Genomic DNA, 15,000 nt, shown 5'->3' with positions numbered 1-15,000 from the left:
ATGGTCTTTCTATGCCATTCCACAACTGCAAACTTTCTTAGTACGTCAATCCATATTTTCTTCTCTTCTTTCTCCTGCTTCTTTTACAATCTCTAGGGACCAACCGTTATATTTAATGTCCATCTATTATTTGTCATTCTTATTGTTTATCTTGGCCTTTGTCCCTTTCTTTCTTTTATAAGTTGTTAAAATATCCTCTATTTTATTTTGCTCTCGTATCCATATTGCTCTATTTCTGTCTCTTAGTGTTATATCGATTTCATGAAGACCGTAAGAAGCTGTAAGCTCCGAGATCTTTCATCTCCTCTCAACATTCTGTGAAAGAACTAAAAGTCATTTCATGCGCAGAGGAAGAAAATAGATTCGATTCGCACACTGGAAATGCAATTTTCTCCTTTTTTTTACGAAAAGAAAGTGATTCTGGTTGCTCTGAAAGGGACTTGATCAGGAGACCAGGAGTTTTACAAGTCTTTCTATTTTGTTTATTTGGCCATATATTCGTTTTTATTAGTATAGTTTTCGCTAGTTTTTTGTGAATGAGAATTGAACATACGCTCTTACGAGGTCAGAGTAGAAGTCTTTACTTAGTTTCTATCAGGGGAAAAAAAAAAAATCTTATGATTACCTAAATTGGAAAGCTGTGAAATCATGGTGTAACACAATTCAACTCACAGATTTCCTTATGGAATTTTCTTTGAATAAATATTGAAATTCTAATTATTATAGATTAAGACGCTCGGAACATTTCAATAGTTTAAGACGCTTGGAACGTTTTAATAGATTAAGACGGTTTTAATAGATTAAGTCACTCGGAACATTTTAATAGATTAAGACGCTCGGAACGTTTCAGTAGATTGAGACGCTCGCAACGTTTTAATAGATCAAGACCCTTGGAACGTTTCAATAGATTAAGACGCTCGGAACGTTTTTAACAGATTAAGACGCTCGGAACGTTTCGATAGATTAAGACGCTCAGAATGTTTCAATAGAGTAAGACACTCAGAACGTTTTAATAGATTAAGACGCTTGGAACGTTTCAGTAGATTAAGATGCTCGGAACGTTTCAGTAAATTAAGACCTTTGGAATGTTTTAGTAGATTAAGACGTTCGGAACGTTTCTATAGATTAAGATGCTCAGAACATTTTAATAGATCAAGATGCTCGGAATGTTTCTATAGATTAAGACGCTCAGAACATTTCTATAGATTAAGACGCTCGCAACATTTCTATAGATCAAGACGCTCACAACGTTTCTATAGATCAAGACGCTCACAACGTTTCTATAGATTAAGACGCTCTGAACATTTCTATAGATTAAAACGGTCAGAACGTTTCTTTAGAATATGACGCTCAGAACATTTCAATAGATTAAGACCCTTGGAACGTTTTAATAGATTAAGATGCTCGGAACATTTTAATAGATTAAGATGCTCGGAACGTTTCAATAGGTTAAGACCCTTGGAACGTTTCAATAGATTAAGTCGCTTGGAACGTTTTTAACAGATTAAGACGCTCAGAACATTTCTATACATCAAGACGCTCTGAACGTTTCTATAGATTAAGACGATCGGAATGTTTCTATAGATTTAAATGCTCGGAAAGTTTCAATAGATTAAGACGTTAGGAACGTTTCTATAGATTAAGACGCTTTGAATGTTTCTGTAAATTAAGGCGCTTGGAACATTTTCATTGATTAAAACGCTCGGAATATTTCTATAGATTAAGATGCCTGCATTTGTATATATAGATCAAGACGCTCGGAACGTTTCTATAGATCAAGACACTCGGAACATTTCTATAGATTAAGACGCTCGGAACGTTTCAATAGATCAAGACGCTCGAAACATTTCTATAGACTTAGACAATCGGAACGTTTCTATATATTTTGACGCTCTTAACGTTTCTATAGATTAAGACGCTTGGGAGTGTTAATGTAAATTAGACGCTCGGAATATTTCTATAGATTAAGACGCTCGGAACATTTCTATAGATTAAGACGCTCGAAACATTTATATAGATCAGGACGCTCGAAACGTTTCTATAGATTGAGGTTCAGAACATTTTGATAAATTAAGACGTTTGGAACGTTTCTATAGATTAGGATGCTCTGAACATTTCTATAGTTTAAGACGCTTGGAATGTTTCTATAGATTAAGACGCTCTGAATATTTCTCTAGATTAAGACGCTCAGAATTTTTCTATAGATTTTGACACTTAACGTTTCTATAGATTAAGACGCTTGGAGCGTTTCTATGAATTAGGAAGCTTGGAACATTAAAATAGATTAAGACTCTCTGAACATCTCCACAGATTAAGACGCTGATTAAGACGCTTGTAACGTTTCTATAGATTAATACGCTTGGAACATTTCTATAGATAAAGACGCTTGGAACGTTTCTATAGATTAAGATGCTCAGAACATTTTAATAGATCAAGATGCTCGGAACGTTTCTATAGATTAAGACGCTCAGAACATTTCTATAGATCAAGACGCTCGGAACGTTTCTATAGATCAAGACGCTCGCAACGTTTCTATAGATTAAGACGCTGGGAACATTTCTATAGATTAAGACGCTCGGAACGTTTCTATAGATCAAGACGCTCTGAACATTTCTATAGATTAAGACGCTCAGAACATTTTAATAGATCAAGACGCTCGGAACATTTCTATAGATTAAGACGCTCAGAACATTTTAATAGCTCAAGACGCTCGGAACGTTCGTTTCTATAGATTAAGATGCTCAGAATTTTTCTGTAGGTTGATGTTGTGTAATTTTCTTTTCCCTTCTCTATCTGAATTCACTTAGAATTATGAACTGTTAATAAAATTTTGAGAGCTTTAATATTGTTCTCTGAATAGAAGGAAAAGCCGTTGATTGTGTCCGGGTATTTCACAAAACTCCTCTGGCATGAAATATTCATGATAATGCCTAAATGTAAATTGAAGTCTGAGCCTTAATTAAGTAATTTGTTGTGTTATTAGCATCCCATGATTTATTGAAAAGTTTAATTGTACAGATTTTTTGTTGATTCTGTATAAATTCTGGAAATATGGCAACCTTGAATTTTTGCACTCAATGAGTTTTTTTTTCCAAATAGATCAGTACAAAAAAAAAAAAAAAAAAGTAAATTATGGGTATATATTTTTGGCTAGATAAAGTTGGTTAAAAGTAGTATTTAACATTATGTTACGTTTGCTATTAAATAAGTGGCCCTTTTAATTTTCTACTTTTTGTAAACTTACCTTATTTCTTAATATATTTTAGAAAATGGCAAATTCAGTTAGAAGCAGGTCGACTTTTCAAAAACGTATTTTTATAACTTGCCTTGTTTCATTTGATATTAGAATAAGTCAAATTCAGTTAGAACCAGGTCGACTTTTCAAAAAACGCATTTTTTATAACTTGCCTTATTTCATTTGATATTAGAAAAACCCAAATTCAGTTAAAACCAGGTCGAATTTCTCAAAAACGCATTTTTATAACTTGCCTTATTTCACTTGATATTAGAAAAAGCCAAATTCATTTAGAACCAGGTCGACCTTTTCAAAAACGGTTTTTATAACTTACTTTATTTCATTTAACTTTAGAAAATGCTAGAGTCAGTTAGAACCCAATCGACCTTTTCAAAACGGCTGTTTTAAAACTTCCTTGCCTTTAAATACTTTGTTATATTTTTCGTATTATTGGCTCAACGGCTTGAAATATTCTCTATGCCATTAGGAAAGAAAAGTAAATTTTTACCAAGATCCTCCCCTAAAAAAAAGAACTTGGGAAACACATTTAAAGATACCGAGAGAGAAAGAAAGTACCTAAAACAGTCTCCACCCTGAGCCAAGAAATCTAAGAAAGTGCTTATAAATCAGAAGAGAATGTGGTAGCTATGTTAATGTCAGGCTTATTCAGCACTGTGGTAAGACCTCTGAATTTGTGGCCCATGTATTTGAACTGCCGATGTTGCCTGGCTGTGGTTTTGTATTTCTCCAAACATTTTTTTTTTTTTTTTTTTTTTTGTTCATAGTATGACTATTTTTTGTGTTTTGCAGTATGTTGCGGTTAACTATTTCTGTATAAGTGTACGCGACCCTCCAAAAATGACGGCAAAATATTTAGATAGATATGGACACACACACACACACACAAATTCAACCTTTCTCACCCCCTCCCCCTTTCCTAACTACAACCCCTCTCACTTGGATTTGACTATTCCTTTTCCCCCACTCAAATAGTTATACGTTTGGCTATGCCGCTTAGCATGAACGGAAATATGTTTATACATACATACATACATACATATATATATATATATATATATATATATATATATATATATATATATGTATGTATGTATGTATATGTATGTATATATATACATATATATACAGTATATATGTATATATATTTATATATATGTATATAGATATATATATGTGTATATATATATTTATATATATATATATATATATATATATATATATATATATATATATATATATATATATATATATTATATATATATATATATATATATATATATATAGAGAGAGAGAGAGAGAGAGAGAGAGAGAGAGAGAGAGAGAGAGAGAGAGAGAGAGAGAGAGAGAGAGTTACTCTTTGTTATATAGGGGAGATATTTCTGTAAGATATAGTTTCTGTACTGTTTTGTAAAGTGCTGTTTGTATAATATCAGTATAATATCAGTATTTTTAAAAGCAAATGTAGTTGATTTTAGTTAACCTTAACTTCTAAAAATTATAGCTTTAGACTCGTTTTTTTCATAAGAATTATACATCTAGACAGATTTGTAAATGACAATTTTCCTCATACTAATCAGTCGTTTGATTCGTTAGAATTTTAAAAAGTTCAAACTTGCAGCGAAAGTTTTATATTGAACAGGCTGACATGAGTCTCACTTCGTAGTTTTATATATAACAGATCTATTTCAACGTTGTTGTTCTTAGAATATTTTATATTGATTATTCATTACTTTTCATAGTTTGTTTATTTCTGTTCCTACCGGCCTATTTTTCCCTGATGGACCCCTTTTGCCTATAGCCTCCAGTTTTTCAACTAGGGTTGTTGCTTGGATAATAATAATAATAATAATAATAATAATAATAATAATAATAATAATAATAATAATAATAATAATAATAATAATAATAATAATAATAATAATAATAATAATAATTGGTATCATGTCAAAGTCTACGTTACATCAGTGGGATATCTGTATAAAGACGATTGCAAATTTTAAGATCCTATTTTCTAGCTTTATCGTTCCTTGACAAATCCTCTAAAGAACTTTACATGGTCATCGGCGTGATCTTTTATCACTCTACCAAAGCCGTCTTTCTGGGTCTTCTTGGGAAGCTTTCCTATCGACGCGGATCTGAGTTACCAGAGTTTTTTTTTTTATTCATATCTTTAAAGTTTACAGTTTTTTTTTTTAGGTATATTTACGTATGTGTTATTAATTGGACATTTCTTAAATTTAGGATATTCCGTGTGGTTATTGTTATGAAAATGACAATAAACTAGATGAAATATTATTATTATTATTATTGCTTGCTAAGCTACAACCTTATTTAGAAAAGCAGGATGCTATAAGTCCATGGACTCCAACAGGGAAAATAGCCCAGTTAGGAAAGGAAGCAAGGAAAAAAATAAAACATGTTAAGAAGAGTAACAAAATTGAAATAAATATCTCTGATATAAACTTTTAAAACCTTTAACAAAACACGAGGAAGAGAAATAAGACAGAACAACATGCCCGAGTGTACCCTCAAGCAAGAGAACTCTAACCCAAGACAGTGGAAGACCATGGCACAGAGGCTGTGGCACTACGCAAGACTAGAGAACAATGGTTTGATTTTAGAGTGCCCATCTCCTAGAAGAGCTGCTTACCAAAGCTGAAGAGGCTCTTCTACCCTTAGAATAGATATTTCTGGCAATCGGTTCGGATATGTCTGATGTGATTATAGAATAGATCGAAGAAATGCTGAGGAAATTATGAACTGTAAGTAGCTTGGGAAAAGTCTAAGGAAATTATGCATCCTAACGGCTTGTTGAATCGTAACAAAACGGAAAATTGGATAGTAAGAAAAAATTCCTTTATTTACTGACCATAAATTCATGCATCTGTAGATGAGACAGATTGTTTGTAAACATCATTTCTAATTATGTAGTTTTGAAATAATGAAAATTAGCTTATTTTGTCATAAGGTTGTTGTTGTTGTTGTTGTTGTTATTATTATTATTGTTATTATTATTATTATTATTAGCCAAGTTGCAACCATAGTCGAAAAAGCAGAATTCTATAAGCCTAAAGCTTGAACAGAGAAAAATAGCCTAGTGAGGAAAGGAAATAATGAATTATGTAAATAAACTACATAATAAATAATGAATATTTAGTATATGTTAAGATCAGTAATAACGTTAAAATTAATCTTATCATGTAGAGTGTCTTATGACAGCCTAATTAATTTCTCCATCCAGACGTTTTTGATATTCTAATCAAACAAGTGTTTGTCTGTGAGTGTGTTTATATTTTAAGTTGACCCCTCGCAAGGGTTTTTATATTCGGCCTACCTGAACTTTATAACTCCTATTCCAATTTAAAAATAAATCCATCCTTCAGCATCATCTCCTCCCACGCCCATTAACACAAAGGGCCTCGGTTAGATTTCGCCAATCGCCTCTATCTTGAGCTTTTAAATCAATACTTCACCATTCATCATCTACTAATTCACGCTTCATAGTCCTCATCCATGTAGGTCTGGGTCTTCGAACTATTCTAGTGTCTTGTGAGCCCAGTGAGCGAAGAGCATGACCAAACCATCTCCATCTTCCCCTCACCATGATCTCAACAACATATGGCACTCAAGTAATCTCTCTTGCCATTCAACTGCCAATATTCTTCTTAGGGCTTTTTTTCTCAAATCTACAAAATCTGTTAATCCATCCCTAATTAAGTTCATTTATATTTTTAAATTATAATATATATAGATTGAAGAATAAGTGAAAATCACAAATATCTTTACATTTGTTTTCTCTTCGGTATTAGGATGACCAAATCCACAGCGCTTATCCTTCATTTGGACTTTATGGTTTCCCCAACGGAATTTTATTTTCGGTGGACCCTGACGCCTTTTTGAAGTTGCATTGGCGAAAGGAGCTCCTTCGCCCTTCGTATTCCCCCATATTAGTTAGAATTCAGTTTTTTACGTCATTGTATATTTTTATGTATCATTTTTTTTTTTTTTTTTTTTTTTTTTTTTTTTTGCTTAGGTCAATCAGTAAATGGTATTTGTTCTTTCGAGTACATTAGTGTGCATTTTCTTTAAATTCATAACACTACTATATATATATATATATATATATATATATATATATATATATATATATATATATATATATATATATATATATATATATATATAAGCAAGATAACAAGAGGGAACATGAAAATATGAAATATAAGATTAAGTCCTGACTAGTTTCGTGATACTTCCTTCGAAGGCATATCACGAAACTAGTCAGGACTTAATCTTATACTTACAGTTTCCCTTTCCCTGTGGTTATTTTGCCTCTGATCATCACATTTCCCGGTGATTTTCATGCATATATATATATATATATATATATATATATATATATATATATATATATATATATATATATATATATATATATATATATATATATATATATATATATATATATATATATATATATATATATATATAAAACCTTACTTTCATCACAGGCTATTCCTTCTGACTACATGTGGCGATAATTATTATTATTATTATTATTATTATTATTATTATTATTATTATTATTATTATTATTATTAGCTGGACTACAATCCTAGAGCCCTAGGGTTCCAGTAGGGAAAGTAGCCCGGTGAGGAAAGGAAATAAGGAAACTACAAAAAAAGTAATTAACAAGAGGAACAATTACAGTGCAGTAGTTAACCAACCCCTTGAATGAAGTGTAATTTTTCTATTATCTTAATGGTATCAGATGTATTAGGAAAGAGGGGAACATGTAAAGAATATACATGGCTTTTCAGTGTGTGTGTAGACCAGAAAGGTATCCAATGTAGAACTACAGTATCTACCCTGTTAGATCCAATAGCTATGGTGGTATTATCTCAACGGGTGGCTGGTGCCTTGGCCATTATTTTTACCTATTCAAAACATACTAATGTTATCAGGTGTATGAAGAAACAGAAAAATATGTAAAGAATAAGTCAGACTATTCAGTGTATGTGTAAGAAAAGGAAAAATGAACTGTAGCCGAAAGAGATCCATTGTAGTACTATCTGGTCAATCCAATAACTCTCTGGATGTAGTAACTCAAAAGGTGGCAGGTGCCTTGGCCAACCTACTCACATCAAGATGAAAATAAAAGGGGAGGAGCAATTGTGTATGTGAAAGCAAAGAAAAAATAGCTGTAACCAGAAAAGGATCCAATGTACTCTCCGGAGGTAGTAACTCAAAGGGTGACAGGTGCCTTGGCCAACCTACTCGCAACAGAATGAAAATAAAAGGAGAGGTGCAACTAGTTATTTCCCCTATTCATAACATACTCATAAGAGTCTTTCCATCTTTCGTTCTCTGTCTCTGGGATAGTGTGAGGTCGACTGCAGTGCTAATGGATTATTGTTTGCCCATTTACGTTATGATGGGCGAGTGAAAGCTTAGCGATGAGTGATACGAGGCAGCAGGAAAGGGGAAGATGGGCTCATACTCTTTTGTGGTTCAGATATCAGATGGGGAGAATTAATTTGATTAATTTTAAAAGTTTATTTATAAGATATAATTGCAGACACTTGAGAAGGCGAAGAACTAATGTAGTTACGTGCCTAGAAACTACACGAGTTAGGAATTATATTTGCTCTCTCTCTCTCTCTCTCTCTCTCTCTCTCTCTCTCTCTCTCTCTCTCTCTCTCTCTCTCTCTCTCTCATGTTGACAGTAAAAATCCCAGCCAAATAGCTTAAGTTCATACCATTCATAAAAAAAAAACTATTTTCCAAGATACTGCTGATAATAGGAAATAGAATTATGTGCTGGAGTTTGTAATGGCAAGTTGAATGATATTTACTTAGTTACTTACTTTGATGGCTGCTTTTCCGGCCCCATACAGCAGGGGGACCCCTCTCAACAGGACCTCCACTGTCGATTTACCTTGTTTGTTCACAGTATTTAACGTTTCATATCGGGTATCGTTCATTTACTGTTAAATCGTCACTGTTGTATGACTGTTGAAATAAGAAAATCTTCAGTTTCCTCTTGAAAGCCTTAATGTCTTCAATCATTGGAATGTTTCGTTGGAGCTTATCATATAGTCTCGTGGCCGCATATTTAAAGGTTCTGGAGCCTAAAGTAGACATAAATCTAGGTTCCAACAGTTTGAAGCCTTCTGTAACTATTCTCGTGTCGACACAATTTGTTGGCTGCGCAATTTGTAGCAATTCTCTCAAGTATTTTGGACGCCCGGTTCTGATAACTTGGTGGGTTATTGTACATATTTGTACATATTTTTAATCGGCAGCTGGTGTAAATCGATTAGTTTAGGGGTGATCCTTTCTCTAGGTGGGACACCTTTTATCAGTCTTGCTCCTCTGTTTATTATGTTTTGTAATTTCTTAAGCTGCTCTTTTGGTAAATTGTAGTAGATAGAGTTGCAGTAATCAATCCTGGTAATAACAGTTTATCACAAGTTTCTTTACAGAGTTTTCGTCCAGGTACTTTTTTATAAACGCAATATTTCTTAGATAATAACCAGAAGTTTTTATTACATTATTTATTTGGGCATTTAGAGACAGGCTACTGTCAAGAAATACACCTAGATCTCGAACTTTACTAGATATCGGCACCGAGTCATTATTTATGTTCATTTGAATATCACCTGTTTCTCGCCCTGTTTCTCTTGCCCACCACCATAAATTCAGTTTTGTTTCCATTTAACTTTAGTTGTTTGAATGTCATCCATTCTCTAACACCATCAAGGATTCGGTTTAGTTTCAGTAGTGTCATGTGTATCATTTATGGAGAAGTAAAATTGTATGTCATCCTTTTCCGTTCAGTATTTTTCACGCTATATTAGTTTCTGCTAATTCTTTTTAAAAATTTGCATACTGTACTATGAATTTCCTTTATGAAATTAGCAGGCAGTTGTCTCTAAAGAATTATGCTAATTGGCATAGTTATAATTAAATTATGTACGTAGATTATTTGTCACAATCCTTCAAATTAATCTTTTTATGTGTCTATTTAATGCTTTGCATCTTAGTTTTCTCTCAGATATTATTTACGCTGGTTAGTACACTGTGGATATGGGATCCATTTCCAGAAAGTTGTTAGAATTATGCTATATTCCATTTAGTCTTTTAAGAAAATATTTTATGATGTTTTCTGATGATTTGTGAATACAGCAGAAGCTCTTTATGATAACTTGATTATCTTCTTATTAGAACTTAATATTTTTTAAAAATATATTTAGTCTTTTAAGAAAACATGAACCGAAATGTTTTCTGATGATTTGTAAATATAGAAGAAGCTCTTTATGTAACTTTATTATCTTGTTATTAGAACTTGATATTTTTCAAATATATTTAGTCTTTTAAGAAAACATGAACCAAAATGTTTTCTGATAATTTGCAAACAGCAGAAGCTCCTTATGATAACTTGATTCTCTTGTTAATAGAATTTAATATTTTTTTTTATATATTTACTCATTTAAAAAAGTATTAAAACTATATCTAAAACGTTTCCTTTCCATGTCTCCTGTAGGAATCATCCTGCTGTGCTGGTTGGCTGGGATCTTCCTCGGGATGCTACCAATGATGGGCTGGCGCAACGAACCCGGTGAAAACAAAGCCTGTTACTTCGTCATAATCATGGACTACAATTATCTGGTCTTCATCTACTTCAGCACGATCGTTTTCCCAGGCATTCTCATGGCCTTTTTCTACGGCCACATTTACACAGTTGTCCTTAAACAGGTAAGCCTTGGGAATTGGCTTAAATAATCTATATATTAATTGGTACTAAAAGTTTTGATTTCATATTCGTGTGTTTACCTATTCTTGTGTGTTGTTGTGCATTGAGACTTGAAATTAACATTATCCGCACTATATGCTATGTTTATTTTTACAGCGTTTAATTTTTCTTTCAGATTTCTTTGTTTTTCAAAAGGACTAAAGTTTCTTGTGCCTTATTTTTTTATGATTTAATTTGTTTTTCTTTATAGCTGTATGATTTTTTTTTTTTCTGCACGGCAAACATTGGCAGTTTATTTTAATTATTGAGAACTTAGGCTTTCATGATCCAGCATTTTAACCCCCCTTTTTTGACGTCTGCTCTAGCATGGAAGGTTTTTAGAGTTCCAGACTTTTGGAAGATGGATGAAGAAATGTTTTTTTTTTTCTTATGAAGTGAGATATTTCTTTTGAAAGGCTGTGTTCCTCCTGCTTCCTATGCAAATTGCAAAGTTTATGAATTTATGTTACCTAGAAGGCCATACCATGTAACTTAGGAATGCAAAGGTGGATTGCCATATAAAGTAAATGAGGCTGAATTATCTTGAGTAAAGCATAACACTCAATTGTGTTACGTCAGAGTTTAAAGTTTGGTCTTTTTAAATTACTTTGATGGCTATGCTGATCAGCTGACGCTTTCTGTGCAAAGGTAGATTGACGTGTAAATTATGCAAGATTTTTTAGTAGCTTTCTTGCCATGCAACATGATGCAAGTTGCATCGATTCAAACTTTGATTCTCCAAAATATTAGTCCCAATCTTTCATGTAAATTGACATGAGTAAATTAAGACGTATGAACAGATAGACAGCTAAAGGCTCGGTTTTCCATTGACAGCGTTCATTGCCAAATGTCGAATGTCTACACTAGTCTTGGGTAGTGCCATAGCCTCTGTGCCATGGTCTTCCACTGTCTTGGGTTAGAGTTCTCTTGCTTGATGGTACACTCGAGCACACTATATTATTTCTCTTCCTCTTGTTTTGTTAAAGTTTTTAATTTTTTATAGTTTATTTAGGAAATATTTATTTTAATTTTGTTGTGTAATTGAGATGTTTTATTTTTCTTGTTTCCTTTCTTCACGGGACTATTTTCCCCCCTGGGCTAGTACCATCCTGCTTTTCCAACTAGGGTTGTAGCTTAGCAGGAAATAATAATAATAATAATAATAATAATAATAATAATAATAATAATAATAATAATAATAATAATAATAATAATAATGGTAAGCGCAACATGCATATTTCAATTACTGGTACATTTGGTGTTATGTGAAACATGTAGCATGATGCAACAGTCTACAACTGCGTTGGAAGGGGACTCAATCGTATTTGATCGTTTAAAATTATTATTGAAATTGTTAAAATTATTTTTAGGTTATATTAAAATCTGTTAAATATTAGAGAAAAAACGGTAATATCTATTGCAGGAATTTTACCGTTTTTAAAAGGGATATATTGACGTAAATGAGTGATATTTCGGTAACCAACCCATAAAAGATAATAACAAAGTAGGGTAAAATTACGGTCGCCTGTATTTTAATGAAATACGGCTGAGAACAGTATATTTTTACGGAGAATTTCCGATTAAAATTACGGCTTTTTAACAGTGTTATTAAAATTGTTGATAACATAATTATTAAAATTGTAATTATTAGAATTACTAGAATCATTATTGGAAGTAATTTCGATAAGATAGCACATAATATAAATTAATGGAAGCTATTCATTGGGAAATTCATTTTATCATGCTTAATGTTAAAACTACATTTAACTTTGCAAGCCATATCACCTCTTGTTAAGACTCTTGGAAATTTCGATTATTATCGAATTACCTTGTGCACGGTGTTCTGTCTTGTTTTGTTTGAAGTTTTTATAGTTTATATAGGAGATATTTATTTTAATGTTGTTACTCTTCTTTAAAAAAATTTTTTTTTCCTTGTTTCCTTTTCTCACTGGGCTATTTTCACGGTTGGGGCACATGGGCTTATAGCATCCTGCTTTTCCAAATAAGGTTGTAGCTTAGCAAGTAATAATAATAATAATAATAATAATAATAATAATAATAATAATAATGACGATGATAATAATAATAATTAATCCTCAGAGAGAGAGAGAGAGAGAGAGAGAGAGAGAGAGAGAGAGATTTCTAATCAATACAAAAGTTACTGATGAAGCAATTTTTCTTTTGTTAATGATTCGCTTCATTAACAAGTTGCATCTCTCTCCTATTATCTTTATTGCTTTCTTCATGAGCATCATCTGCGTCATAAGAAATTTAATAACCGCTAACTTTCTCACCATCATATTGAATACTCTCTCTCTCTCTCTCTCTCTCTCTCTCTCTCTCTCTCTCTCTCTCTCTCTCTCTCTCTCTCTCTCTCTCTCACTGTTTTTTTATCTATTTTTCTGATTAAGGCTGAAAATATAACTCCTCACATTATGTTTCGATAAATCTCTCTCTCTCTCTCTCTCTCTCTCTCTCTCTCTCTCTCTCTCTCTCTCTCTCTCTCTCTCTCTGTGTGTGGATTTTATCTATTTTCCTGATTAAGGCTGAAAGTTTAAGTCCTCACATTATGTCTCGTTAAATCTCTCTCTCTCTCTCTCTCTCTCTCTCTCTCTCTCTCTCTCTCTCTCTCTCTCTCTCTCTCTCTCTCTCTTTTCGGTGTCCCCTTCATTCTCTGAGGTTTGGATGTGTACATGATTGTTCTATGTGCTCAAAATTATATAACATTAACATTGTTGTGACCATAAAGGACTTTTGTTTTTCACTGACAGAACGTTCTCTTATTGATTTTTTTTCATTTATTTTAGAAATTTTCTACTTATTCTTGATTTTTTATTTGCTCACGTGTTACGAAACTCATCACTAGGTGTTATGGCTTAATGTTAAATAATGATATTTATGAATATTTAAGTAATCTTTGCATTGGTATTTTCCTCCCCATTTCTTTTCCGGGGATCATTGATCGAGATTTGAACGCGTTTCTGAGGCGTCTCATAACGGCAAAAGGAAAAAAAAATCCATTTAAGGCGGACGGGACCATTAGAGCTCGTTTTAGATCCTTCCACACACGAATATTTATAATTTTTTCAATTACTTTTTTTTTTCTTTTTTCTTTTTTTTTTTGACGGCATCGTCTGTCGTCATTTCCCAAAAATAAAAGATCCATAACTTTTTTTTTCTTCTTTTGTCACCACTGGAGATTTTAATAATGAGCATCGCCAGGGTTGCCCTGTGATCAGGGTTTAAGAATACTATCACCGTATGTCATGCGTGTCTTAAAAAGCGACTAAAAGGACAGCTGCTGCCTCGCAATCTTGCTTTTTATCAAAAGGTTAGGCTACTGTCAATAACTGCGGAAAATTCTGCCTTGCAATTGGTGTATTTAGTCAAATGTTAGATTCACTGCCAATAACTTTGGTTGATAACTGCAAGAGCATACGATCGTAAAAACCCTCTATCAAATTATGAACCATGCCTGGTCATACTACCGTATAGGCCGCATCAGGCAACCGACCCCTTTATGTAGGGATAACGGTAGGATAGAAGATTATCAGGATGAGTAAAATATCTGTAGAAAATATATTATGCCTGTGTTGATCAAAACATTGAGTTATGTTCTTGGAAGCCAGATTTTAAAAAGTTTTGGGACTAGCAACCATATCCAAAAATACGCCTCAAGATTCAGAATGATAAGATCTTGTGGGTGAGAAATTCGTTATATAGAAAAAAAATGTGTGCGTGTGTGTGTGCAGTCAATGAAGAAGCATAACTTTATTCCCTAAAGCAAAACGAACATATATGTCCCTATCAGGAGCCACGCCCTCAGAGGGCAAAAGGGCTTTTCGTTGAAGAAACTGCATATGAGTATGGAATCAGAACAATTGGACCCTAACACGTATACGTCAATTTCCGGAAGCAAATACATTCTCTAATGACCGGTCTGTGTCAG

The 15,000-nt window shown here is 32.8% G+C and overlaps 1 protein-coding gene across 2 annotated transcripts in view; it reads left to right on the top strand.

Annotated features, from left to right (window-relative positions):
- Positions 1–10,789: 10,789 nt before the first annotated feature.
- AdoR (Adenosine receptor) overlaps positions 10,790–15,000 on the top strand; it is a 54,235-nt gene continuing 50,024 nt past the window's right edge. For both annotated transcript variants that reach the window (XM_068362184.1, XM_068362185.1), the window contains exon 1: positions 10,790–11,014. In XM_068362184.1, the coding sequence (XP_068218285.1) occupies positions 10,790–11,014 (225 nt within the window). The remainder of the gene's footprint in view (positions 11,015–15,000) is intronic.

The sequence above is a fragment of the Palaemon carinicauda genome, chromosome 38 (assembly GCF_036898095.1).
Source record: "Palaemon carinicauda isolate YSFRI2023 chromosome 38, ASM3689809v2, whole genome shotgun sequence".
Taxonomy (NCBI): Eukaryota; Metazoa; Arthropoda; class Malacostraca; order Decapoda; family Palaemonidae; genus Palaemon; species Palaemon carinicauda.
This window is presented reverse-complemented; position numbering and strand designations above follow the sequence as displayed.